At 45.0% G+C, this 27930-nt stretch overlaps 5 protein-coding genes across 8 annotated transcripts in view; 3 read left to right on the forward strand and 2 right to left on the reverse strand.

The window, feature by feature from the left end:
• The first annotated feature begins 3249 nt into the window (after positions 1-3249).
• Positions 3250-10187, forward strand: LOC105564393. The gene is made up of 9 exons (XM_012016716.1): positions 3250-6695; positions 6917-7161; positions 7232-7409; positions 7572-7747; positions 7856-8037; positions 8560-8671; positions 8742-8924; positions 9441-9683; positions 9821-10187. The coding sequence occupies exons 1-9, from the start codon at positions 3719-3721 to the stop codon at positions 9899-9901; spliced, it is 4377 nt and encodes a 1458-aa protein (XP_011872106.1). The 5' UTR covers positions 3250-3718; the 3' UTR covers positions 9902-10187.
• LOC105564392 (39S ribosomal protein L10, mitochondrial) lies at positions 10187-15279 on the reverse strand. Its single transcript, XM_012016715.1, has 3 exons — positions 15129-15279; positions 10620-11141; positions 10187-10540 (listed from the first exon to the last, which is right to left on the reverse strand). The coding sequence occupies exons 1-3, from the start codon at positions 15148-15150 to the stop codon at positions 10314-10316; spliced, it is 771 nt and encodes a 256-aa protein (XP_011872105.1). The 5' UTR covers positions 15151-15279; the 3' UTR covers positions 10187-10313.
• LOC105564391 (partitioning defective 3 homolog) lies at positions 11371-14620 on the reverse strand. The gene has a single exon (XM_012016714.1). The coding sequence runs from the start codon at positions 14606-14608 to the stop codon at positions 11720-11722; it is 2889 nt and encodes a 962-aa protein (XP_011872104.1). The 5' UTR covers positions 14609-14620; the 3' UTR covers positions 11371-11719.
• Positions 15280-15767: 488 nt separating the features above from the next.
• Positions 15768-21095, forward strand: LOC105564395 (UBX domain-containing protein 4). Of its 3 annotated transcripts, XM_012016721.1 has the most exons (8): positions 15768-16223; positions 16403-16537; positions 17848-17979; positions 18112-18287; positions 18890-19162; positions 19256-19570; positions 19647-19882; positions 20064-21095. In XM_012016721.1, the coding sequence occupies exons 1-8, from the start codon at positions 16142-16144 to the stop codon at positions 20197-20199; spliced, it is 1485 nt and encodes a 494-aa protein (XP_011872111.1). In that variant the 5' UTR covers positions 15768-16141; the 3' UTR covers positions 20200-21095. The 3 variants fall into 3 exon arrangements, with proteins under 3 accessions (XP_011872111.1, XP_011872109.1, XP_011872110.1); XM_012016719.1 differs by having other exon boundaries at positions 15770-16223; positions 17848-18287; XM_012016720.1 differs by having other exon boundaries at positions 15774-16223; positions 17848-18287; positions 19256-19561.
• Positions 21096-21177: 82 nt separating this feature from the next.
• LOC105564394 (homeobox protein ceh-19) overlaps positions 21178-27930 on the forward strand; it is a 14295-nt gene continuing 7542 nt past the window's right edge. The window contains exons 1-3 of one of the 2 annotated variants that reach the window (XM_012016718.1): positions 21178-23022; positions 23184-23355; positions 23800-23922. In XM_012016718.1, coding sequence (XP_011872108.1) covers positions 23184-23355; positions 23800-23922 — 295 coding nt within the window. In that variant the 5' untranslated portion in view covers positions 21178-23022. Of the gene's footprint in view, positions 23356-23799; positions 23923-27930 lie in introns of both variants that reach the window. The other variant, XM_012016717.1, reaches the window with a different exon arrangement.

A 27930-nucleotide genomic window follows, 5' to 3' on the forward strand; every position in this document is an offset into this window, starting at 1 on the left:
GAAGATGTGAGGAAGGAGAAGGAAAATGGCTCAGTTATTAGAGAGATATTCCCTTATGGCGGTCCTAAATGACGGTAAGGTGGGAAGATCTCGTATGGCAGAAGGAAGGGAGTTCCAGAAATAGGTGGCCGAGACATGGAAGGACAGACGCATGGCTTCCGTCCTGAAAGGACGGACCAGTAAGGGAGTCATCTCACCCCTCACGGGCCGCGCGAGAGAGAGAGAGAGAGAGAGAGAGAGAGAGAGAGAGAGAGAGAGAGAGAGAGAGAGAGATTTTTTAGTCAATACAATGCTTTAAACATGACGACGAACTGAGCATATAAATTCGAATCGAGGAAAGAAAAAGATGGAAAAATCAATAGTCGACATGTTGAAATAATTCTTCAAGTAATACGACGTATTATGAAGAAATGTTTAAATAACGGATAATAATGGAAGAGGTGAAGCCATTACAAATTAGCACCGTATAAATGCGGAGTTCTGCAAAATTGTTTTCATTTTATTGCAACGTCTATTGCCTCGCGCAGAATAATTATTGCTGAACTTTACGACGAAGCACGTATATTTCACCAAGAGCCCGTTCGATAGTCGTAAATTGGAGAACAGATTGATCGCCAACGACAACGACCGAGACAACGACTGCTAGATGTGAAGCTTACACGCAAAATTCTTCTGGCATTACCTTAATCAAAAATCGAGCGACAGGCTGAAAAGTATACGAAATTATAAGTTTTTGAAGATACGATATCAAAAATTTTATGACTATAGACAACGATTGATAATTTTAAAACGTTTCATAAAAGTACAATGTGTAATTTTTTTTGTTATAAATTCGCAAATATAAAAAAAGGTAAAAGTAAAATTTATGATCGTATATTACCGCATGTGTTTCAAATATCACACTCGCTCATTTTCATATTGTTTATACAAGCTAAATTTTAAAGAAAATACGCGATTCCTACCGAATATTATTTATTGTACACACGGCGCATTTTCAAATAATCAAAATTCACAATTTAATAATTCGATAAATTTAATACGCGGGAAATTAGTCACCACGGATTTCTTTGTGCTAGACGACAGTATCACTGTGCCTGCTACTTCTACAAGAAGTTCCGCGTATTTTTAGAGAACGCAGCCCGAAATGCGCGAGCATGATGTGCAAACCGCGAGTTTATTTTCGGTGGAAATCCTACATGGTGTGCGGGGCAGAATCCGATCGGCTTAAAAAAAGCGCGTGTCTGCGTTGCGCGGGTTTTTCAAGGCCATAGAGAAAACTTTCCGGGGCCATTGTATCGTGTCGCGTTTTCGGAATTTCGTCAAAGACTCAGACTCGCACGCTCTGATTCACTCGTCGAAGAGGAGTCACGCGCCACCGCGGAGAGGCCAGCGTCTGGTCATTGCTTCACTAATCCATGCCCCCTCGCAGGATTAGTCAAATCCAAAAATAATACCGGGCATGCATCGCGATGCAAATGGACGCGGCGGTGCAAATTGAACATTTCGCGATCCCCCGAACTTAAGATCCGAGGTCTGACGTAACGGGGTTGCCATCGAGCACAGATAACGCCTAGAATTATTACGGAAATAAACACAATTGAGAATGCCGTGTGCAGATTCGAGGGCAATGATTCCTACGCCTCGAAGATCCCGCGCGTCGACCAACTATTAATATGTTCCTTCGTGAGAATAAAAAGCTAAATATGCGACGATCTCCGACAAGCTGCGAGACTTGTGACTCTAGCATCTGACCTCTTGCACTGTCTGCCCAATTGTTCAGCACTCAAAATTTTGTTTTAACGCGTCTCCCGAGTCGGACGTTATAAGTCTATGTATTGCTGATTGATATCAGCACTTTATTCACGAGATATCACGAGTGGCGATACTAGGTGCCTTTACGCTTCGTACATCCCTCCGTGAGCACGAAGCTACAGCGTATCATTTACTGGAGCGAACACGATTTTTTAAATATAAGACGGTGTTCTTGTCGAACGCTACGACACAAAAATAATTTCGTAATGCCACGAATTGGTAGGTCGATGATTAAATCGATAAATAATGATTGAAATGACAAACGGTGAAACGTACAGCTCACCGAACTCAATCACTTATAAGATGATATTTTTAATTTCTCTTCGTTTTTTATATAATGCCGACTGTCCCTGGTTTTGTCTTTATGCGCACTTTAATCGTGTAGAAGAATTTTGCAATTTAATAAAGCCAATTTCAAATTTAAAATACTACGAGGTGAAAGTTTCAAATAAGTTTTTTATTAGACCTCTGAACTGAGTGTTCTAAGTATGAAAATGTCCTGCTACGCGGTCCGTAACTTACCCTGGTATTATTTTGTGCATAAAAACCAATAAAAAGAATTACAAACACAAAAACTATATTTGACTGTGTCGGTAAAAAACATGGCTGAGGGATTGGCTTTATAGAAATGCACTCATTTACGAATTAAAGTACGCAGCAAAATCTAGACTGTGCTGAACGACTTTATATCAAAAACGAAAAAAAAATTTTACTAATTTTTGGTACACTTGACGACAATATTTGCTTGATACAAGAATCCATACATACAAAATGAGACCAGCATCCTCTATGGTGTCGACAATGCTAAAATTCGATCCAAAATCTCGGTCTGAGCAACGTGTAGCTAATATAATATCGCTGCTTTTGAAAAGTTGCAAATTGATTGGCTATAAATTTCTCGGACCGAGTAGAACTTGGAATTAAAAGTGTCGACAATTGACGTTTTTAATTCCGTCTCGTATCTTATTGACACTGATCGAGTTGGCCAGCGGCTGTAGGATCCCCTTAAGCCTAATCTACAATGTGCTCTCTGCAACTAGAAGCATTTATACAAATTATTTCGATCGATATGACATTGTTAACGTTATTACTACGTTTCCAAGACAAGCCGAATCGTGCGCATTCCCTATAAAACAATATCGTTCCCGCCCCACACTTTTCGATTAGTTGAAATATTTCAGATGCAGGCGTCGTTAAAAATACGGAAATACGGAACTATGCCGCGTGCGGAATCGCATATCGCTTTCAATCGAAAACATTTCAACGTCGACTAAAGCCCGAGGCAGCCGGCACAATAGTATTTTTTTCAATGCACGAAGCCGCGCGCATTAAAAAAGCGCGCACGTTAGCCCGCGTATTTCTCTGTTTTGATTTCGAACGGTGGCGCGCGCGCGGTGTGCAAAGTGGACTTGAAAATAACCCCGCCGCGAGAGCGGAGACCAACCCGGTCTATTAATAGTTCGCCGACGTAAGTATCTTTGTCGCCGGTTCAGCGTCGACTACGCGCGATTCGGCCGCAAAATCCGCCGATATACAGTCCGCGCGCGCGCCCGTCGCCCCGAAGACGTCGGAGTCCGCGATGCAGCTGACACCTCCGTCCGTCGCGGAGGTCTGCCAGTGGACGACTCGCGGCGCGGATGAATCAGGAGCTGCCAGTTAAGTGCGAGGCCCGAAAAAGCGAGAGGAGAGGAGAGGACGTTTCCTACGGAGAAACGTCTATCCGGCGGACATAAACGTCGTCCGCGAGACTTCTCCGATTGCTCCGCCGCGATTTTTGGCGTTCGCGTATAAGGGAGGCTGGAGGGAACTGAAAACCGCGTTTCGGGCGAATCTAAATAAAGAACTATGCAACGTGGCGGCTGAGGCGGGGCGCGGCGGCTCGGGATACGCGAGAGAGTGAGCAAGAATGGTACAGCGAGCCGCATGCAGCAACGAGACGAGCGCATCCCTCAATGGCGTACCGAGCGGCGAGCGCAAAGGAGGAACGTCCGGCGTCGTCGTCGAGGCGGACGCGGTGGTAGCGCGCGGCGCAGTCGCTGGTGAACCGACTTTAACACGCGGCAGCGGCGGAAGCGGAAGCGGCAGGTTCTCCCTGTTCAGGTGGTTCAAGCGAAATCGCGATTCAACCGTGGAGAAACGACGGCGAAGGGGCGCGAGGCCGGACGACGACGACGATGGCGTCGTCCGACGACGTAGCAGCGTCTACTCCAGCGCGGAGAGCGTAGACACCTTCTACAGCACCACCACGGTTCGCAGCTTCGCGTTTCACACGGGCACCCTGGGCCGTTGCGACGCGCTGTCTCTGGACATACTGAGGCAAGCGGCCGAGGTAGGTCCGTTCGCCGCCGGAGCCTCCAAGGTGTACCTCGGTAAGGAGAACAACGCGCTGTCGAGCGTCGCCTGCACGCTACCGATCAACGTGCACTCTCGAAGACGAGACATCACCACCAGGTACTCGCTGCAACCTACGACCTTCAGCTCGTGCGGCAACTTTCTGACGACCGAGAGGGGCCTGTCGGACTCGTCGGGGAGGCTCGATGGAGGCGCGAGTATCAACGGATCCGCGCGGCGACGGGTCCACGTGAAGGGAAAACGGAGAGCGCCCAACCCTCCCGGCGCGGCGAAGATCGCGGGGGTTGATGTACGCGAGACGCCGCCGGCGAGAAACAGCAACAGACGAAAACGACGGGCACCGCGACCTCCTGAACAGTCCAAGCTCGACACCGATGGCGACGGCATGGAGATAGAAGAGCGAAAGGCTGCCGACGAGGGACAGTCGATCAGCAACGACACGCTGATCCTTCAGGGTGGTATGTTGCTGTCGAAGAAGGAGGTCTGCGGCAGTCCGAAGGCCGCGAGGAGCAACGAGAGCGACGCGGGGGTGTCCGGCGCGACGATCCTTCAGGAAAGAGCGCAGAGCCCCGCTGGTACTCTGAACATGCCTCGGCCCTGGTACAAGCGCAGCGTTTTCGAGCACTCTCGCGACTCCGGATCGTCCAAGAGAGGCGCCGTCTTTCGCAGCCCTGCCGAAATGAGGGAGGAGTACGTCGGGACGAATGTAAATTCCTCCCCGAGTTACTCCGTCGACGCTTCTCTGTCGAGACTGAATTTTTTCCATCGCGGCGAGCGGCAGAGCGACGACAGGAAACGGCAGGAGGCCAAACGAAGATCCGGCTTGTCCATCCTGACGAACATTAGCGAGCTGGACAAGGAAGCGGCGGCGATCGTGCAGGAGGAGCAGGCGCGGACGCGGGCGTCGATGTTGCTGAAGACCTCGAGGTTTGCCGACGAGTTCGACAGGAGGGACGCCGTCAACGAGGAACTCGTTCAGGACATGGTCACCTCGGCGATCGAGAGCTCGTCGCCTAGGCGAGGCACGCGCGCGTTAATCTCCAAATTCAATGCCATCAGCAACATCACGAAGGTCACGGTCAACGCCAATTTCTTTGCCAAAAGGGATCAGCCGGGTTATAAGCTGGATCGCGACGCAACGAGAAACAGCAAGTTCGAGCAGGTCGGAGATTGGAGGAGTCAGAGGTTCTCGGTCCAGCAAGATCTCGGCCAAAGCGTCCGCGTTGACAAAGATATCTCCAGGTACTTCCTGCCGCAGCAGAGATCGTCGAGGAATAAAACCGAAGCGGACGTAAAGTCAGTGGACATCAAAATCACCTCTGGCAAAGAGCAGAATGATCAGCTGATGAAGGACGCGTCCAGCAGAATATCGTTCTTACAAAGTCAGCTCGCCGCAAATCGCTCGAGTGAGCCTGTAACTGCTCAGAAGGATATCGCGTTTCCGGAAGAAAAGATTAGATCGCAAGAAATGGCGAGAGAAATGAAGGACAAGGAATCGCCGAGACTGAGCAACGAAACGAGGAGAAAATTCCTACTTTCCCGCGCTCGTAATTTAGCCGAGGGCAGGGAGAACGCGTTAGATCCCTTCAGAGAAAAGGCGGAGGGGGTGCAGAGGGAATTTTCGGACATTTTCGACGAGATCGACCGACAGCTGCGTTCTAGACAGTTCAAGCTCATCGAGCGGAGACCAGCGGCCGAATCTGACAGTGTCGGTGCCAAAGTTCCGGAGGACGAAGCCGTATCGAGCAAAGTGGCTAAAGTGCTCGATATCCTCGTGGAAGCCGAGAAGGATGGCAAAACGAGACCGGTGATACAGCCGGAAAGATCGATGCGAGACAAGGGAACGTCGGGTCTGATTGATTCCGGCCGGAAGGCCAAGTCCAGCAAGACAAAAGTAACCGCTCTCAATACCGTCGAGGACCCAATTACCGCGGATTTGAAGGAGATGCTGAAGGAGATGAAGCACTCGTTACCGAAGCGGCCCAGGTCGAAGAAGGCTCTGTCAAACGACGGCGATGTTCTCGAAAAGGTTGAGAAGCGCTCGCCTGTACCTAGAAACAAGACCTCCTACGCTGCCTCGGCGACGACAACGTCGAACGATTACGAGACGGATAAGCAGAAGGTATCCTCGTCGGCGCAAACCAGTGGAAACATCCGTAGATTGAATCAGCCTTCTACTTCCGCCGAGCGACCGTCTACGTCTGCGGGATGGAAGCACGAGAACGTGCTCTACAGAACTTCTGGCAGAGGTTCGGTCCTTGTGAAGAATACTTTCCAACTGATACGACCGCGCGATTTCGCCGAGATAGAAGCTATGAAGACCACGAAGGAGGTGCGCAAGGAAAACACTTATGCCAATGTGATAGAACCGTCGCTGTACGCCAATACTCACGTTCCACCCGTATCGCCGAAGCAACGAGCGGATCCGTCGACGTCGAAGGATACTTCGCATAGTAATCAGCCCGAGGAGCAGCCCAATATCACAAACGAGAGTAAAATCATGTTGAACAATGATGAGCTTGCGAATAAAGGTAATATCGCAAATTGCAATCGCTAAAGCGATAATCTGGCGACGGATTATCCATTCGGAGCAAAATTCCTGTTTCAATTGTTTACAGGGAATTATTATAAATAAGCGAATAAATAATCTTTGAAGACTTTCAGGAAATTGAATCGGTTTTAATTAATTTGTCCTGACTCGGCGTTTCTTTGCAATTGTAAAAGTAACTTGGCAATGCGATGACTGTTGCAGACGATAATTCAACAGCGAAGAACATGAATACCCTGGCCATAAATCGATTACTAAGAAAGCTGGAAGGGGCCATCGCGTCGGGCCATCATCAGCAAGCGGCGGGATTAGCGAAGGAATTGGCAAGGCTCAAAATCCATTGTTCGGTGATACGACAGCGTTCGGCGGCATGTTTGAAGGATCAGTCGATTAAAGTCAATATGTATATCGAAGACAAACTCGCTCACCAAGGACCGATACCACTTCAGGTAAGTAACCGATACTGACGGTTGCTCGATAAGCAAACAAAACGTTTCATGGACCGGGCTGTGATAACAGCTGCCGACGAGAATGACGGTGGCCGAGCTGAAGACAAAGATACATACGGAGTTCGAGATACCCGCGAACGTGCAGCGATGGATCATTGGAAAAAACTTGGCTGATGACGACGGGGCGACCCTCGACGGGCTACACGCAGTGGACGGCTCGCCGGTGTTTCTTTATCTCGTAGCGCCCGGTAATTCGACTCGTTCTCACGTTTCAACACAATTCCTGTTGACCTTTATTCTAAAAGTCGGTAGACATTTATCTTACATATATTTAAAATTGATTGTTATGCGAAACGCTTTTTTGTGCTTTTTAAAATTGTAAACTAATATTATATTGCGGAATTTTGTAGAACTGCACGCCGACAATACAGCGCAAGCGAGCAAGCCGCAGCGAACAGAGGAGATGGCAGAGGAGATTCCCGAGGAGTCGCCACGAGATCCGCCAATGGAAGTCTCGCAAACGATCGAAGAAAAGCAAGACGCTGAGGAGACTGACGAAATAACATCGACAACAATCGAGAATCAGGTAATAATCGCGGTCTTCTGGATTTTCATTTGTTCGTCAGCTGGCCGCGCACGTTAATCGAAGGGGAAGGTGTGCGACGCGCGTCTTGATATGCTCGTGTAACAATAGGAAGAGACAGCGGAGACAGAGATGTCGGAAGGTGTCAAGATAGGACGATACGAGGAACTGATATCGCTGGAGAACTGGGACGTCATCCCGAACTCCGAGCCAATCGAGTGCCCAATATGCTTCGTTACATACGGCCCGCGCGAAGGTGTAATTCTGAGGGATTGTTTACACATGTTCTGCAGGTAGAAACCCCCTTAATCTGCCTCACATCCCAGCTTTAATTACTGCTTAATCCGTTAAGTACAGGGACCAATTTCAGCGGCCGTATCGTGCTCCTACATAGGTGTTTTCCCTGCACAGAGATAATCTACGATAGATAGCTCGCGCTCATTATAGCTGCTCCCTACAACCGCCTATGTCGATTCTAATTTATCCTAGCGAAATGCATTTAGCCGGCTCGAGCATCTAGATATGTATGAGTTACACATTAAACCGCGATGCATCACAGATATATTTATCTGCTCCATAATACGCTGATTCATGTGCATTACTAATGCGACAATTACGCTGCTGCGAAACATGCTACACAATCGTATGGACGGATATCCTAGATTCTGTTCTCTCGTGCGGTGAACTCTGTAAAAAGAGGAAAAAATACGCGCAACAGTCCAACTACGATTCTTTATTTTCTATCAGTCAACAAATGCGCGCATCTTTTATTTTCACGTATAATAAACGTCCCTCGTATACACGGGTTCTCGCAGGCCATGTATCGCCAATACGATCGCTTATTGCGAAGAAGCCGAGGTGAAATGCCCGTACAGAGACCCCGACTATACGTGCGAATCGACTCTTCAAGAACGCGAGATCAAGGCGGTGAGTTTCTGTTTAAGATTACCCAAGTTTTAACAAAGTTTGCGATGATCCCATTATTGTTTACGCCTAGCTCGTCGAGCCGGAAGTTTATCAGCAGCACCTCGCCAAGTCGATCGCGCAGGCGGAGAACAATGCTGGAAACAAGGCTTTCCACTGCAAGACACCGGACTGTCCCGGTTGGTGCATCTACGACGACGACGTGAACAATTTCCTGTGTCCTGTATGCGAAGCCAACAATTGTCTCACCTGTCAGGTGAGCGTTGCTCGTATCTATCGAAAAATGTGCGAGGGAAAAAAATTGCGGAAAGCTAAAACACGATATGCAATGAGGAATTAAAAATATTAGTTTATGTGCGCGAAACCGATAAGCGGTATTAAACAATAATGAAATTCGATGCATTATTTCCAACAATAAAAATATATTGCAACGCCGAAAGCTATTTTGCTCAAAATATATTATACATGCTCGCGCTCAAATTTACAACGAGAATTCTTTCGTTGTTGTTTTGTTTCTCATTTCTATAGATACAATTACTGGTTTTCGTTTCAATTACGATCGCATAAAATATTAACAACGCTTTTATTAAAATTACCGCAATATTTAATTGAGAATGGAAATATTAAAAAATTGTATTTATCTCTTTTTTTCCTTTCTTTCTCACAGTATACGCATTGCGACACAAATTTATTGAACAATGCAAATTGAAAATAATTCATAAAGTAACCAAAGATTTTTAAAATAATGAAGAGCGCATTTTTTATTTCAAAGGTCGTTCATACTGGAAAGAATTGCAAACAGTATCAGCAAGAATTGCAACTTTCGAAAGAGACCGACCAGGAATCTAAAAGGACAGCGGCGATGCTCAAAGAAATGGTCGAAAGAGGGGAGGCACTTGCGTGTCCCACGTGTGCCGTTGTTCTTATGAAGAAATGGGGTTGCGATTGGCTGGTTTGCTCAATGTGCAAAACGGAGATATGTTGGGTAACCAGAGGACCGCGTTGGGGCCCAGGAGTAAATATCAATTTGTTTCCTGCAATTTATTAGGATCTCTGAAAGAGTTGTGGATTCTAACGAGCGTAAACTTTTTAACAATTAACGACATCATTACGTTCTACGGCCTTATTGATCGAGGCTGTTACTTGTCGCAGGGTAAAGGAGACATATCCGGCGGTTGCAGATGCGGTGAGAACGGAGTAAAGTGTCACCCCCGTTGCAATTACTGCCACTAAAGAATTACAACTGCCACAACAATGAGAGCACGCCAAGTTTACAGTGATAACAAGGTCTCCTAGAAATGCTTTAGAAATTATTACCCATATTGACACATAATAATTTACAGAACCGATGTGACGTACGAAGATCTTTTATACGTGCGTTTAGCACAAGCTCGAACCCCGGTAAATCGGTACGAAACAGGAATTATACGCTGCTTGCTCAATAATTGTACTCTCATTGCGGCACTGTCCTTGATAGGATTGAAAGTGATACTCTAATAAAAAGGAGGAACACGCTTAACTTTGTACCAATGCTTGTTATTTTTACCGCAAATACAAAGTGTAGGGAAATAAATCATACTTTACTTAAAGCTTTCGATAAATCTAAGTTGTATAATAAATTATCGATACAAGCAATTTTTTGCAATTATACAGGCACCGATTCTTCGTTCTCGCTGGGAGCCGTTTCATTTGTACCGATCTGTTTTAATCGATTAACTAACGTGGACTGATGATGCGTGAGCTGCTGATTCAAGTTGTTACCGCCTGCGTTCTGTAACAACTGCACGAGATGAACTCGCGCTGATGTAAGATCCATTTTGCCGTATCTCAAAAAGTCCGTCTTATTGAGCACATGTCCCTCTAGTATACCCGCTGCAAGAAGAAGAAACAGATTTATTACAGCATCTCTCCATTTTTGGCGCTACTTGCGGTTTACTCAATAAAATCTTACCCAATAAAATGACTTGTGGGAACTTTTTAGTAATTTTCTCGAAGGCAGCGACGTTTATGTCAGAACCAAATACAATGGAGAATCTTGACGCAAACAATGGCATTGTCGCCACGTAAGGCGAGTCTGCCAACGCTAATCTCATAATCTTATTGCTGTATTGTTTGTAGTACATATTTGCCCTCTTCAATGGAACTTTAAGCTCAAACTTGACCTCCTCCGACATGGGATTCTCATGGCAAATGGCAACCATTTTGGAATTGTCAAACCAATTGCGGACCTCACGTGCTATTATTCTTTGGTAAGGATTATATTCCTCCTCCCTCTTCTTCTTTCTCGCAACTGTTGCTACATTCTTGCATAATTCCTCTAATCTCTTGCCTTCGTTTCGTGGTGGATAAAAGGGCCTCAGAAATGCGTTTACCAATCCTCTGTAGTAATGCGGCGCTCTCGGCTTTTGTATATTAATTTTGCCTCGAAAACGCTTCTGTTGATAAAGAATTGCGTTTGGAGTAATCTGAAATGCTGAAACACACAACAGAGCAACATCGTTGAATTACAGCGAAAAGTTAACTGGAAAGCAGAGAAGAAAGTCGGTTCGGTTAAAAAGTCTGTACCTACCACCGCGACTTTTGCGACCTTTTTTTATCCTCGATGTCAATAGACATCTCTATTGCAAATTCAAGATTCTATGGGTACACGTTGAATCAACGGGAACGACGGCAGTTTGAATCAATTTAGCAGCAGAATATAATTCCTCCTTTGGAACTATTATTTAATTCCGATGTCATATAAACTACATGTGTAACGTTTACGTCGTAGTAAGTACATGATCCGTATCAGTTAAAGACAAGTACAAAATTATATATACAGAATTAATTATCCTCTTTTAATGATATAAGGCACTTTGGAACAGATCGTATTATATATATATATTTATAGATAAAATATATATTTATATATATGCAAAAATGTGTATAATTTGCAGATGCTCGATAATGCGCGCGCGCGTGTGTGTGTATGTATGTATGTGTGTTGGTATGTATGTATATATTATTTACTTGTGCAGAATTTCTGCATTTATTTGCGTATTGTCTTTGCATTTATGCGATATAACTGATTCTTCCGCTGCAGTAATTACTAGTCTCGTGCCTCGCCTCTATGCTGTCCCCAAAATTGAGCGATTTCCTATTCCTGTTCAATCGTAGTATCGACCTCAGGCCGTTCTTCTTCCGCTTGTACCGGTCGTCCAGTGCTGAATTAAGCGAGGCCTGCTTGACGTCTCCGCGGCTGTTGGAGAAACCCTCTCGCTCGCCCTTATTGCTACTCGTAACCTCGCCGTGCACATCGTCCACGAGCCAATGCTTCTTCGGCGAGAGAAATTTATTATTGCATCCGGGTATAGTGTACATATATTCCGATTGAGCAACATCAACAGGCTTTTCGTAGTGTTTATTGTCGGCACTCGCGTTGCCAGCCAAGGCCCCTTTACTCGTATGCTTCTCGAAATTGTTGGACTTGCCGCTCCTCTTGGGATAGTCCGACAGGTCGGCCGAGTGATTGCTCGTCTGGTTGGTCGGCTTCTGGCTGACCTGCTCCGCGTTTTTGTTCTCGCGCAGCTTCTTGTTCCTCTTGTAGGTGTCCGTGTTCTTGGCGTCGAGCGCGGCGTGCCGTTTCTCAGACATGCTCTGCCTGCCGAGGGCGTCGCGCGAAAATTTGTTGGAGGAGTTGAGTTCCTCCAGAGACAACTGGCTGTCGTACGTGGGATCCCCGGAGTACTGGCTGTCCTTGTCCTCGGCGTTCCGCTTGCCGTCGTTGCCCTGGGAGCTGTCGTTGTTGGACTCCTCGAGCAGCACCGCCTCGACCCGGTCGTCGCGCGAGCCTATCATCTTCTTGGCATTGTTAACCGACTCCAGCCAGGTCTTGTTGGTGGCGAGGCAGTAACTCTCGTTTCTCAGGCTGCTCTTGCCGTACTGCTCCGTCAGCCTGTCGATGACGGGGTTCCACGGCGAGGCCGTTACGCAGGACAGCAGTCCCCCGTTGTCCAACACGTCGGTCTGCGAGTTGAGGGTGTTCTTCTCCTTAACCATGCCGTCGTTGATCTTGGAGGAATCCGATATGTATACGCTGCTGACAGACTCCGGCTTGCGGTGAGGCTGCAGGCTGTCGACGGTGTTCTTCTCGCTCGTGTCGTACGACGATATCCTTCTAGCTATTATAAGATTAATCACGCCGGTCACCGAGCTGTCCGTGTTGACCATCGCCTTCCTCAGCGTCTTCATCGCCTCGGAATTGGACAGCCCCAGCAGCGACACGCCGTTAACTCTGAGCAATTGATCGTTGGTCCGCAAGCGGCCGTCCCGCGACGCCGCGCCCCCGTGGATGACGCTCTTAATAAAAATACCCAGGTCCATGCCGCTGTTGTCCTCGGAGCTGTTGGTCTTGCCCTTGACGCTGACGCCCAGGCCGGCCTTCTCGGTGTCGTGCACCGGTATATCCAGGTTCATTATCACGCGATTCTTGCGCGGGGACAGGACCACGTCCTCGGAAGACTTGATCGGCTTGTAGGCGCACTTGTCGTAGCCGTGAACAGCCGCCTTGTCGTGCGCCTCGCTCTTTGCCGGCGACCTGTTCAACGCGCTCCAATACTTGGAATTGTCGAGCGTCTCGGCGGCCGGGGACGCGGCGGCGGAGGCGACGGAGGCGACGGCGGACGTCGCGATACCCTGAGAATCTGGAATGTTGGAAGAGATCTCCTCCTGCCGCGACACCATCAGCCTGACCTTGCCGCCCGCTGGAATGCTTCTGAGGAGCGACACCACCTCCGCCTGGCTCTTGCCGGTCATCTCCTTGTTGTTGACCTCGAGCAGCCGGTCGCCGGGCCTCAGTCTGCCGTCCTCCACCGCGGCGCCCTTCGGCAAGATGTTCTTAATGTATATGGGACAGTGGCCGCCGGCGGGATTGTCGCGCGTGGTGACGCTAAAGCCTAGACCGTTGCCACCCTTGACCAGCTCTATCTCTATCATCCGGCCGATCTTCCTGGTGTTGGCGGTCTGCAGGAGGTTGTAGTTGCTGCACTGAAGTCTCTTGACGCTCTCGTCGCCCTCGGCCTTCTCCGAGCCGCCGCTGGTGTTGCCGTGGCTCTTGTGCAACGACTTCTCGCCCCGCATGTTCGTCTTGTGCTTGACAACGGAGATCTGCAGGCAGGGGTCGTTGATGCACGCGCGGAAGATCTCCTGGACCTTGGAGAAGGGTATGCGCAGCAAGTTGTGGCCGTTTATCTTGATGATATTGTCGTGCAGGTCGATCTGCCCGTCCCTGGCGATGCGGCCGTTGGGCTCGATGCCCTCGACCCGGAGCCCCTGATCGTTGCCCAGCAGGTCGTAACATGGCACCACGTGCAGCCCCAGCGGCCCCGCCTCGTTCTTTATCACGATCTCCCGCACGTCCTGGCCGCCGGCCTCGACGGCGCTGCCCAACTCGTACGAGGCTTTGGAGTCCTGACCTAAGGGCTCCCTGCGCCGTGACACTCTGGGCAGGGATTGAGCGGAGTAGGTCGCGAGGGAGGGCTCCCTCGTCGACAGCGCGTGCATCGACAGACGCTTGGCACTTTCCCTCTTAATACTATTGGACACGGAGGAATGGACGTCGAGCGGATACGCCTGCTCCTTGCCGTCCCGGTGGAACAGGTCGGGACTATTGGTGCCGACCGAGCTCGCGCCGTCCCCGCCGACGTGGCTGGCGTCCGCGCCAGCGAGGTGCGCGACTATCTGCTCCCGGTCGTCGGCCACGTCGCACAGTCGGTCGTCCGGGTCGAGCAGGCCGCCGCCGGTCAGCGAGGACAGGCTGTTGACCGCCAGGCTGCCGTCGCTCTTGCCAGTGGCCTTCCTGTACCGCAGGATCGCCTCGTGCATCAGGTCCCGCACCAGCAGAGTGCCGTCCCCGCACGGGACCACCACCCTCACGTTGTCGAAGCACACGGTCACCTTCATGCTCGCGCCGAGCTCATATTATACGATTATCGCGTGTCGCGCGGGTCGCCGCGCCTCTCCATGTCCCGCGGACGCGTGATTCACGCTACGGCGCGCCGCGCGCTCGCACCCACGGGCGCCCTCGGGGCGCGCTCGGCGGCGGGGTCTACCGCGGGGGGCCGGCGTGCTCGACGCTGCTGGAGCTCGCTGCCGCGGGCGTCAGGATCTCGTCGAAGGGGCGGAAACACCGGGGAAGGCGGCCGCGTACGCCCGAACTTTATCGCGACATCAGATACGCGGAACAGACGCACTCGCCATTACGACGTTCCACGCCCGCCGTTCCGGGGGCCTCGCGGAACGCCGGGATCGGACAAGATGGCGGAGGCGCGGGCGCCGCCACTGCCGCCAGTCCGCTCCCCCCCCCCCTCCTCCTCCCCTCGCTCCACGTCCTCCACCTCGGCTCGTAGGGGGAACCGTCGAACGCGGCGCCGCGGCGTTCTCGATCGCGCTCTCGTCCGGGAGCGACGCGGTCTCTACGTACCTTTTCGCAGACACTGCGCCATCCTCGTGGAACACGCTCGCGCTCGCTCGTGGTGTATCAATAAAAACAACGAGAGATCCGCTTCCCCGCGAGTCGCCGCAGCATCGTTCACACGGCCACACCGACCACGCAGGAATGGTCCCGGTCCGCCGTTTCTTGTTCAGGACGTGCCGCCGAGTGCGCAGGCGCGCGCGCGCTCCGGCAATCGGGCGCGCGCCCATGTAGCGACGCGTCGATTGCACTTCCTCACCTGCGAACGGCGAGCAGTTTTCCGGGGCTCGATTCTCGAATTTATTCCGCGCGAGGGATCGGCGAGAGAGAGAGAGAGAGAGAGAGAGAGATTGCATTTTCGATCTAACGAGTTCGGAATCGTTAATTGGCCGCGGAGATCCGCGCTCGCGTCCGCCTGTCGCGCTCGGCTTGTAGCGAGGATTCCATTAAGCCTCGTCTACACGACAAGGCGTAAGGCACGGCGCAAGAGCTCAGGCGCAGGCGTTGGAAATAAAATTAGTTTATTTCGCTTGCGCCGCTGCGCCACGACCCTACGATCGGGAAAAATCCTCTTGCGCCTGTGCCCGCGCTCTTGCGCCGCGCCTTACGCCTTGTCGTGTAGACGAGCCTTTAGCTCTGTCCGGGAAACCGTCCAGATTCGCCGCCAATGGCATTAGAAATTGGATTATCCGGGGAAAGTGGAGCGCCCCGCGCCTCGGATGCCGACGCTGTCAGCTAATTGCACGTATATCCATAAACTGGACGCTAGAGTGGCAGGTAAATGTTTGGCGTGCACGACAAACGAGCAATCCGAGTCCCAGCTTGGAGACGGGTGGGGGTACAAGTCATCGTCGTCATCGTATAACAGTGGAGAGTGACGACTCATCGGCCGTACCTCGCTCGCTCCGCGTTCGAAACGTCAAGTCCGTCGCAAAATTTCCAGTGTCTCGCTCCGCAGTTTCCTTCGTTACGTCATCGGTCTCGCTTGAGGACAAACGGTGGAGTACGTGTACTCGCGCACGATGAAGTGGTTCGCGGGGAGCATCAACGAGGCGGTCGCGACGTCCAAGTCGAGGAAGGCGGTCTTCGTCGTGTTCGTCGAAGGTTCGTAATCCGAGTTTGAGGTTAGACTCGGCTCCGAGTCATCCTCCCGCATCTCGACGCTCCCTTACGGATACGCGGCAATATGTCGCGCACGCCGCCGCGGTTATTCCGGCGGATCGGCTATTTGTCTGTGCAAATTGAAACAGTAACGCAGACGTCGGTGCAATGTTTTCTTTCAGGCAAGGACGACGCGTCGGTGCAACTCGCCCGGGCGATTGACGCTCCGGAGGTCTCCTCCCGCCTGGAGGGCGAGCACTTTGTGGCCATAAGATTGGAAAGCGGGTCCGAAGCTTATAGATTCTTCGCGCAGATCTGTATCCTCTTGTATGAATTGCCGTACTCGCAATATTGGTCCAACCCAGACAGCCAAGCCTGTGGAGAGCAGATTTCAGGAAACTCTGTTTCCACATTTTGCCGACAGAAAGACTACGTTTGATACAAACTCTGATACATCACGCGACGTTGGCAGAACATCAACAGAAATATAACAAAGCTTGATAACATGTTTAGACGGCAGACTGGCGGCAGAAATCGAGCGGATCCTGCTCGTGCAACATTGGCGACAGATTGCAGAAACCGCGCAGAATCTGCTGACAATTTGTCAGCGGATTGGTAACAAAATGGAGCAAACTCTGTCGTTTGGTAGCGTAACGGTTCCGCTAAATAGACACACGGTATGACACTTTCTCTTAAGAAGAAAACCACATGCGGTATTACAAATTAATTCGTCCACGTGAGATTCTTTGGTCATCTTTTTCAAGTGCTGAAATGAGCTTTCTTGCACTCTTGTCTACGAGTGCGTAGAAATCTTAAAGGACTACTTGCTTATTTTTATCTTTGTAATGAAAGGAACAGAAATGAAAAATATAAATTAAACGGCAGATCCTGCTCAGCTTTTGCCACCAACCTGCCGTCGAGCTGCCGCGCAGATCCTGCTCGGTTTCTGCCGACAATCTGCTTGTTGTTCGAGCATGTCGGCAAACTCTGACGGCAAAACACAGGCTGAATGCGGACGCAGATGATGTCAATCTGCTGAAATGTTCTGATGAAATCTGTTGCCAGTCTACCTGCAATCTGCCATCATTTTACTTACGGGGAATATTGTAAGCTGGACGCCTCCTCTTATTTATAGCCAATACGTCTATTTAGCAATATTCGAGGGGGAAACCGCTGAGGGCATTGTGGTGTACAGATTTGCGGCATTACTGGGCATTAGTAGGCATTGTTCGGGCATTATAAAGATAAAATAAGGTAATTAGATAAAGTAATGCCCACTGGGCATTAGTGGGCATTGGGGTACAAGATTTTGGTCAGCGGTTTCCCCCTCGGCAATATTGGTCCAATATTGCATCAATATTAGACCGATATTGTTATTACATTGTTAAGTATTGGCCAGTGCACTTCCAATATTAATATAATATATAATTATTATTGTGCGACATTTACATTTATTTCTTGGCCAATATTGGCTCTACGTTGGACCAGTATTTAGCCAATGTCCAGTCAATGCACTGTGCTACTAGGGTAATGACGTCCTAAAGGTGTATTTTAGACACGCACGCTGTCTGGGACCTCATTTTATCGATCGTATTTAAACAGTTTCCTTACGAATTGCGTAATTCAGATCAACTGGTGCCGGTGCCGTCCTTATTCTTCATTGGGGAAAATGGCACGCCACTGGAAATCATTGCTGGTAGCACAACTGCGGCCGAATTACTGTCCAAAATCGATAATGTGCTGACCAAGGCAGGGAAGAGTAATAAACAATCTTCGTTAAGCTTAATCGATGCGGAACAGAGAGCTGCAGCCGCCGGTGGCAGCAGTAATAATAATACCGTTGAGACTACTTCACCTAATATCAATGATAACAATTCCAACCCGAATACAGATTTAACTTCTGGCGTGACAGAGTTGGTTGTGCCAGACCTTTCAAATAATGACAACAATGTCACAGAAGATGCAGCGAAGGCTGCGACTTCATTAAACACAGGGAATCGAGACAATAATGAGGCATCCGCGAAGACGAATGCTGAAACTAATCAAAATAAGGAATTAACAGCCGAGGTATGTGGACCATCAACGATATTGATAATAAATTATGATAAGTAAATTTTGTCTTTATTACTTAAGTAACACAAATAATAGAGACACCTTATACGGTCGAGCTGAATCTTCAATGCTTAATAATATTTTTTGCGTATACATTCAACTAAGCTTTCAGTCTTGAAACACGGTCTGAGCTAAAGTCGAAATAGCGATGATTAAATTGGTAATGAATTGAATAATGATGTTAGATAAGTCTCGATTATTTCTGTGTCTTGTTCGAAAACCAAGTTGGCGAACAGTTCTAACAATAAGATTCGAAAAACAGTCACGAAAGTGTGACATTCGGAAATATCATTTAAAAGCTTATTGCGATAAATATTACCACATGCCTCCGTGGTCGAATTGATGAGACGCCCGCCTAGAGTGTAGGGAGGTCCAGGTTCAAACCCTGGCTGAGGTAATATTTTTCGTAATAAAATTTTGCGCCAGATATGGTCGAATAACATTGCTTGTTCGGTTAAATAAGTATCTTTTTAGAAACGGACGAAAGAATTGCGAAAAGTATTACTTTAGTCGAAACTCGGACCTGAACAAATTATATATTTGTCACACGCCTTTAGGAAAAGGTCGAAAGAGCACGGCAGTTAATTGAGTTACAACGAAAACAACGACTAGACGAGGAGCAGAAGAAAGACCGGGAACGCGAGATCGAACGACGCAAGATGGGGCGTGACGTGCAAAAAATACGGCAAATGCAGCAAGATCTGGAGATAAAGCAAGCTCACGAGGAGAGGATGCGAGAGAAGGCTGCCGAGGCTGCGGCTCGCGAGAAAGTTAGGCAACAAATCGCTCAGGATAAGCTGGAACGAAAACAAAAGGAGCTTGCGCTGCAGGTTGGTGTTATTTTTTTTATTATTAGTGATTTTTATTTTTTTACATTTTATTAGAATTACTAACTTGAAGGCTTCTTTCACTCTCTTTAACAGCAACAAATGCAACAGCCGCAGTGTCAAGAGCAACCCAGGTACAATGCGGCACCTAGTAACGCGACTGTGACGAGAATTCAGTTTAGACTACCGTCCGGCAATTCTCATACAGGACAATTTGAACCATCCGATACTCTGCGCACCTTACGCACCTACGTTACCGAGAACATCGACTTACCTTTCCGACAATTCGCCATGTCGACATCATTTCCCAGAAGAGAACTGACTAACGAGGAAAACGACAAAACACTTTTGGAACTTGAATTAGTCCCGACCGCCGTTATTCTAATTCTTCCCTTGAAAAATGTAAATACAGTAAGCTATTTTTTTGTAAAATATTACACTTTTAATCGTATGTTCGCTATATTATGTTCTTCTTTCGTATTTCCAGTCTAACGTTACAACAGTGGTAACTTCAACGCAAGACGTTGGGTTCTTCTCTCGCTTCATATGGTCCTTTTTCACGCCCGTTATTCGTATTTACAATTACATAGTAGGCTACTTTTCCGGCACTAATGGAGACGCTAATCAACAACGTGGCGATTCCAACAGTGATTCTACAGAAACGACGAACAACCCCGACAGAGCTGTTTCACCGAATCGGCGAAACGTAGTTCAATCTTCGGGGTAGGTTTTCCAAACATGTTAAACAATCTCTCACAGACAGACACACACACACACACACATACAGGTGCGATTATAGAGTCAAGTACATTTACTTGGTATTTAAATAGATTTGACAAAAAAAATTGTACCAGTTATATGATTTTTAATATATTAAATAAACATTTCTCTATTCGTGATGCAGTTTGTTTAGAAGATACTTGGGTAATCAAGGAGGGACTACAATCAGGGCGCAAGGGAATATACATAGACTACATTCAGGCGGGGATGATAATGATGAGAATAACACTTGGAACGGTAACTCCACGCAGCAAATGTAAAGTAACGCAAATCTCGCGCCAGTCACGTTGCAATCGCTATTCAATCAATTACTATTCCCGTTATGATAAATCGTTATGATCTAATTAATATTCGACGCTTTTCACTCTTTGTTGTACAAAACTTATCTGCAACATATTCTTTATTAATACACAAGCAGTTTTAACGGAATTCTCTGTCATAAATGTTTAAATATTCGTCAGTAACATTACAAGAACGAGTATTTGTTAATTGATTAGCAATAATGTGAGCATTGTATCTGGATTGTTATCATAATAGAACGTTTATTGTAATGCAAAAGGGTGTAACATTAATGCATTATGATAAATCGATAAGATACATTTCGAAAAAAGATCGTGGAAATATTGAGCCACAAGTGATACATGGACCAAATGTGAAACGGTTCGTAAAAACAAACGTGCAACTACAAGTTTCGCGAATGTTTTGATTTTAGATTTTTGAAATTTTAATATCTATATAGGTTTATTGATCTTAAGTTATATCGATGCTACTGCAAGTTTCTTTTCTTCTTTTATCCGATTAAAATTTTTTCTTTGAACTTCGGAAAACAATGCAACGTTGTCCGTGTGTAATTTAATATAACGACAGTTAATTATATTAAGATTCGATAAATATATTCTTTGTTAATGATGTTAATAATATTCATTATTTTTTATTATACTTTGTAGTATAATAAGAGTATAATTATGTGAGTCAATATAACTACATAGTCGAAATAACTAGATACCGAAATCCGCGCGTGTAATATGTAAATGTCTTTATGCGAAATAATATAATTAGGGATGATTATTTTCTGAAGATAGTAAACGAGCACAGAATTTGAATGAGATGCAGGCCTGTCTTAATGCCTAAAGAAATAAATAGAAAGGTTCATGGCAAGGTCTCGTTTTCATTGAATTAAACCCTTTTCCGTATACTTTACGTGAAATGTGCATATTGTATTATGATTATTGCAAAACATTGACGGCGATTGGACATTAAATTAACAGTTTTTCACAATTTGTGTATCGAGGGTGATACAACATTTATTATATGTACAATGACGGTACGAATACAAAGTCACAACGTGAAGATTTTTCACATGTCGAAACGCGACTCCAAAAATATGTTCGAGGCGAGAGAAAACGAACGCCAGGAACCTGTCGTTCCGTGTCGCGTATCACACGGCGGACATGTTAAGAGGAACGAAGATATATCTTAACTGTTGCACTTGCCACTCGCCAATTAAGCGTGAAATTAACAAACATTTTGGCTCACTAGCCACCGCAAAGGTTTCAATTTTCTGAATGTGAGACGGCAGAGGTCTATCAGAGCGGTACTATGCATCGGTAACATGATCTCGCAGTCACACCCACTGACAGTTTCTAGAGAACTCTGTCCGCGCTTCACAAAATCCTTCGTATAAATCAAATTAAACGACTCTCGAGCTTCGATCGAGGCATGTATTTTAAAAAGCAATTTTATCTGACAAAAAGTATTGCAATTAAAGATTTTAAATTCTATTTTGTTAGCTCGAGAATTATTCAAGAAAATTTGCACAATAAAATTACGAGTTGTATAAAGTTAGAAGAGATTCACGTAATTAATTTTGTTATCTTTATGTCGACTCATCGTGTGCATGAAAAAAGTATACACAATCAGGAATACAATCTCATTAAAATCACAGTTTATATCAAACGAAGGAGCAGGTTCGCCGGAATGGCGGTATGATGTAAATTCGCGGATATTCGCGGGTCGCCACTTCTTGGCGGTGTCTAATAATATACCGAAGACCCAGTTTTTCGTGTTTTGGGCAACGCACTCAAAACGATCTCATTATTATATACGATAATCTGGAAATATGTTCATCGCGTAGGAAAGATGATCTTCGTAATAGCTACCAGCACCAAATAGTCACCGAAATAGCGGTTTAATGGCATAAATGCATTTGTCGAACGCATTAAGCAGTGCCATCGGATTAATTATTAGACAATAACGTACAGTTGTGAAACTAAACATTACACATTTTTCGTACGATATAATGATACACTTTTGTGAGTGTTACGTCTGTTGCATTGTAAGTCAATTTATTATTTTTAAATTATTTTTAAATGTGAGTCCGATTAAGGTATTATTGTTCAAACATACTATTTATATAAGTACTTGTATGCCTTTCGACCGGACAAATTCAGTCGGAATCAACGACAGTTCCCTTTTTCTCTCTTCTTTCTATTAAATTAATAAGTTATAGCTGAATCAATTTTGCATCGCATCTGTTACCTATCATGATTATTAAACGGCGTTCCGTGGCAGTGACAGAAATTTATAGTCACCTCATTACCACCGTTTAGTGGTCGCTACCGTCTCGCAATACGAGATCATTAAAAGCTCCTTCCAGAGACGCACGTGCTTGCCAAGATCCGCCCAGGGGATTGTGCGATTGGTCGAGCTCGCGATGACGTCGTGAGCACGTGGCTTTGGGATACCGCCTCAAGGGACGAAGAATTTGACTTGAGTGCCAAAAAAATATTGTTGGACACCGCGAGTAACCCCGACAAAACAGTCGCTGGTTTCGGCTCTAATCTTCCGAACACAGAGATCAAGGGGGTACCAATGTAATCAGAGAGCTTTGTTGTTCATTCTTTCGGTTATTGCCGATATCACCGTTTTCTCGTTTAATTAAAATATAATATAATGTATTAATTTACAAAGAAGATGCTACAAGTGAAATACCAAAATCGTGCGATTAAGTTTTGGTGAAACGGTATCGTCACTAAACTGATTCTTGTGATATCTTAAGTACATAAACCGGGTCAGAGAAAAAAGTGAGTGATATTAAAAATTAATAGAAAGAACTTAAAAATATAATCCTTGAAGAACTAACTTCAATAAACGCGCACCATTCACTCGAGAGTATCGAAAAGACAGTTTTATAGATGCTATTAGCAAGATATTCTGAGTATTGTCTCGACCAAATATATTCAAGATGTCCGACGAAGAGATGAAAAAGTCAGGTTCGCCGAAGGGGACGAGCGATTCTGCGGAAAATCCGAGATTGTGCTCTTTCAGCATCGAGAGACTATTAGCACCGAGCAAGATAGAGGAAGAAGAAAATAAGTTCTCACAGCACACCGATTTGTCCTTGCTTTGCCAAGAAAGTGAGTAGTAAAAAATTGTTCTAACGTCTACTACAATAACTAACATCTATTACAATTTTAACATCTAACATCTATTACAATCGGTTGTCAATCGCCTTTAGAGAAAGTTAACGAATAGATTGTTTCTGTGTTTCTCTTATTCAATATAACAATTTTTAAATTATTCTATTGTTAAAAAATGATTGCCTGTCTCTTTATATAATATGATTAGCAAAATACTCTTCCATAAATATCACATTATAAGTCATATGCTATGTAATATCATGAGCACAGTTTTAAAATTGAATTTTTATTTAATAATATTATACATTTCATCATTACATAACGAGAAAGACAATTTTTCTAGAAACGTACATTCTCTTTTCAATTATGATGAATTTTGTGAGCGATCTCGATGTAACACAATCCGTGGTAAAGATTAAATTAACTAATTACGTTTCCCAGATAACGAATTGGAGACGAGAATGGTTGTTGCACCCGATTCATCCATGTCAATGGCGGAGGAAATTGAGCTCGACGATACTGACATGGTATTCTCGACATCTCCTGAACCAGAGATGTATTATGGTGAGTTTCATTAGTATTATTACGCTCTATTACATTTCCAGACAATCGCATAAATACCTACGATGTAATGGCTTGCTTGAAAGAACGTTCTCTTATTGCTTTAATTTAAATTAAAGCAAAGAGAAAGATCATTTTTCCAAGAGGCACATATTTAAAAAAAGACTTAGAAAATCGACATTAATAAAAAAAACTACATCCTAATTATGCTCGTTGTCACCAACGTCGTTTTAGTTTCGCTCATTCTTTGTCTCTTTCTAATTTTTCCTTAGAAAGATACAAAAAATTACTTATATAAACTTAGATCAAAGTTAAATGACGTTGGTGAAAACCCGGATTAATCGCATGTTTTTAGATGTTTAATCAACTGTTTAATGTCGCAAAATTGATTAAGATCAACATTTATTTGAAATTAGTTTCTCGGTTTATTTATTATGATAAGATAAACTTGGCATTCGAATACTTATACATAAGTATCCAAATAAATAATTGATACATTTTACCCATCAAAAAATAAACCGAAAAACTTAAATAAGGACTCTCGATAATGAAAATAATTTTATTTTTCAAGTACAGCTGTAAAATGTCTTAAATATTCAATAGCATTTGATTACATAGATATATGCGAAAATAAATTCGCTTATGTGAACGCCAATGTCAAAATTTACACAGGTGTAAAACACTTGTATTTATTTTGTTAAATAGCCTAATCGATAAAGACACGTCGAACAAAACCAGACATAATAATAGATTTCGGAAACATTTGAATTCGTCGGCAATATTTATTAAAGTTATTACAGCCAATAACGCCATTACTGCATGTACATATACGTACTGTTGGAAAAATTTAACGTGCTTATTTTACACCAAATCAGATAAAGCTATGTTTACTGACGTTCACAATAGCAGGTTTAAACCGTCAAATATTGTTAACGCGTGTGATGTGTCAAAATCATTTAATCAACTGTTAACATTTAAATTTGCGTAACTTAAAAAGAATCATATTTTAGCAATTTTACTTAAAATAATCAAATCTGTAAACATTACAATCTTTCTGCGTAATTGCATGTATAAATTATTGTGAAGTTGAGCGATATTTCTCTCAAGTTACGACGTCAAAAGAAATATTATTATGCATTTAACAAAGTACAAATGTGAATAGATAGAAGCGAATAGATTGTCCTTAAAAAACACAATTTTGTTTTGATGTTTGGCGTCGACAGTTGCCTATGTGAGTCTTCCAGCGAAGAGAGTTTCCGAATTTTCATTCGCAACGTATTATTCTTAGACTCTTGATGTTAACAGAAAAAAGTAGTCCTCTTAATGGTAGCGCAAATATATATTTGCACATACGAGTACTCGTACATCTTCGAAGAAAACCTTCAAAGTTTACTTAGAGTCTTTGAACTCGTCAAGAGTTATATCGTCATTCGCCGGAACCGATTTTGTATCGGTTAGCTGGTAACATTATTACGGATACTAGAGGGACTAATTGTTATAAAATCCACACGGGACTTCTCTTGCGGTAACGAATCTGTAAGATCGCGCGAAGAGGACCGTCGCCTGTGAGTTTGATCCATTACTTCCTGCAGGCTCCACGCCTACTCAATGTTTCTGCTCTTCGTCCACTATTTATCTGTCTCCCCTGCTAATTCTACCATGGAAATGCGGCAACTCTCTCACTTACAATAAAAGAACGACGCTGGTAAGACTTTTCCAAAATTTTGTCTATAGACATTACTCCTGTAGCACAGTGCATTGGCTAAACATTGGCTGAATATTGGTCCAACGTTGGTTACATTAAAAATGCATTCGCCGATATTGTCCAACATAAAGCCAATTGACCAAGAAACACATGTAAATATCGCACGACAATAATTATATAATATTAGATTTATATTGGAAGTGCATTGGCCAATATTTAACCATGTAATAACAATATTGGTCTAATATTGATACAATATTGCTATCTAGATTGCTAAATAGATAGATTGGCTAAATAAGAAAAGGCTTACAGTACTGGGAATACTAGATTTACATTATATCCGAATATTGCGCCAATATATTATACTACTAGACTTTTAAACGGCGCTAAATCATTGGAACTGTTTAAGCTTCAAATTGCAACTTTATAAACTTGCAAGTCCGGGGAAAGTTCCTTTTAAAACGTAACAGCTAATTTATTATTATCACGTGCAGTTCATTCCATACATAGTTTGCTCGGTGAATTTTTCATATAAAATTATTTCTGAGAATGATTACTGTTAAAATATACAATTGCTGGGAAGCAGTGCTGCAGCCCTCAAACATATTTCAATTGTTATCCGACACGGCATAATGTGTGGAGAACTGGCTTATGTTTTACGGATAATTAATACGAGAGCCGAGCGACTCAATTCCGTGGCATCTCACACGCCCTCAAGGGCTTCAACGACTAATTTCCATCCCAGGGCACGTAACCGCATCGTGATTTACACGCCGTAATGGCCGACGCGATAAATTCGAGATCTAAGGAAAGGACAATTCTCGTTTGCGCTGGGACTGAGATATGTGGGATGTCGCGTCCAACTACAAAGCCGTCAACGCGGCACGTAAATCTTCGTGAAAGAACGACATAAAGAGCAAGGGGTGATACCAGAGAAGCGCTCCTTGAATGAGCCTATTATGATATCGGGGGATAGTTTTGCATTCATATACAATACTTCTTCGTGTTATTTTTTTTCTCTCTCGGATATTACACTTGTCAAAGTGTTACTGAAGGATATTGAAATAGAAGTTGATTAAAAAGCACATAACTAAAGTTTATTAAATATATGATATCTTTAAGTATCAGAGATTGAATTTCCGAATACATTTTCTTGCCCAAGTTATTAAAATCTAATCTACAATGTGCTCTTCGCATCTAGAAATATTCTATTTTATAATCAATAAACGTTTACAAAATTTGCGCAAGTGAATAAATTGTATATTATGCACAATCGTACATTGTCGACCAAGTTTTTACGCTTTTCGATATGTTTATGTAAAATAGAATATTTCTAGATGCAGAGTGCACATTGTAGATTAGGCTTAATACGTTCATTGATAGCAAGTAATCTCTGTTTGGATATTAAGAGCTTGAGTGGCAACAACGCACCCAGTCGTAAACTCATCTCTAAGGCAGATTTGCCAATCGTCGCGACTCGCGTGCAAATTAATTATACTCGGGGGTTTGATTGCGAATATAAAACGGCCAGCGGACGTCAGACGAGCGAGATTTGGCCGCGCTTTATCGCACACTTCTGCGTGCTCTCGTGCCATTCGTCACCGAATAATTAGGAGACAAGTCCGCTGTGGCTCGCGGCAATTAGGTAAACTAGAAGGCGTGGTGTTCTATTTCCGCGACGTCCAACGTGTTCCTGTCCCTCGAGCCTCGCTCCTCTTTGCCCTCCGTGTCGTCGGCTCCTTTTTGCGGTCGCTTCCTCCGCAGCAATCCTTTCCCACCGCTTTCCAGAGCTCGTTCGTCAATGCAACCGAGTCAGAAACCCGACGACAAATGAGCCGTGCGAGACGCGCCCCTTGTGCAGACTCTTTTCTCCCTCTTCTTTCTGCATGCTTCCGGTCGCGAGCAGGTTGCGATAATTTTATGTGCATCGTATACGTCGAGGGAATAATCAACCTGCGCTTGACATTAATATCTCCTTGTATATCAAGATTACTGTAATAATGTTACAGATTGTTATTTCATTTTCTCATTTAATAGTTACTACGTTATATTATTGTATTTTCAATAAATATATAAATTGAGTTAAATAATTTTGATCAATTTCACTTGACTTAGGCTGGCACGACATGAATGTAATACCAGTCCAAGTCAATTGAAATTTTTATCGAAATAGTTATAGAAAAAAATGTAACTGAGTCAAGTTACAGTTACAGATGGAGAGAAAGTAACGAAATTAGAGTTATCAAACAAAAGTAACTGTTACTGTAACTTCGTTACAACACTTACGGAAAAAGCACTCAAGTTTT

This window comes from Vollenhovia emeryi, unplaced genomic scaffold, assembly GCF_000949405.1.
Source record: "Vollenhovia emeryi isolate VEMERY1.0 unplaced genomic scaffold, V.emery_V1.0 DF939165.1, whole genome shotgun sequence".
NCBI classification, from domain to species: domain Eukaryota; kingdom Metazoa; phylum Arthropoda; class Insecta; order Hymenoptera; family Formicidae; genus Vollenhovia; species Vollenhovia emeryi.

Coding starts and splice junctions, on each gene's coding strand:
- LOC105564391 (XM_012016714.1), bottom strand. CDS start 14,608: ATGAAGGTGACCGTGTGCTTCGACAACGTGAGGGTGGTGGTCCCGTGC.
- LOC105564392 (XM_012016715.1), bottom strand. CDS start 15,150: ATGGCGCAGTGTCTGCGAAAAG. Junction 11,142..15,128: donor GGCGCAGTGTCTGCGAAAAG/GTACGTAGAGAC, acceptor TGTGTGTTTCAG/CATTTCAGATTACTCCAAAC. Junction 10,541..10,619: donor CCCACAAGTCATTTTATTGG/GTAAGATTTTAT, acceptor TTCTTCTTGCAG/CGGGTATACTAGAGGGACAT.
- LOC105564395 (XM_012016719.1), top strand. CDS start 16,142: ATGAAGTGGTTCGCGGGGAGCATCAACGAGGCGGTCGCGACGTCCAAG. Junction 16,538..17,847: donor TAGATTCTTCGCGCAGATCT/GTATCCTCTTGT, acceptor TGCGTAATTCAG/ATCAACTGGTGCCGGTGCCG. Junction 18,288..18,889: donor ATAAGGAATTAACAGCCGAG/GTATGTGGACCA, acceptor ACACGCCTTTAG/GAAAAGGTCGAAAGAGCACG.
- LOC105564393 (XM_012016716.1), top strand. CDS start 3,719: ATGGTACAGCGAGCCGCATGCAGCAACGAGACGAGCGCATCCCTCAAT. Junction 6,696..6,916: donor TGATGAGCTTGCGAATAAAG/GTAATATCGCAA, acceptor TGACTGTTGCAG/ACGATAATTCAACAGCGAAG. Junction 9,684..9,820: donor GACCGCGTTGGGGCCCAGGA/GTAAATATCAAT, acceptor TACTTGTCGCAG/GGTAAAGGAGACATATCCGG.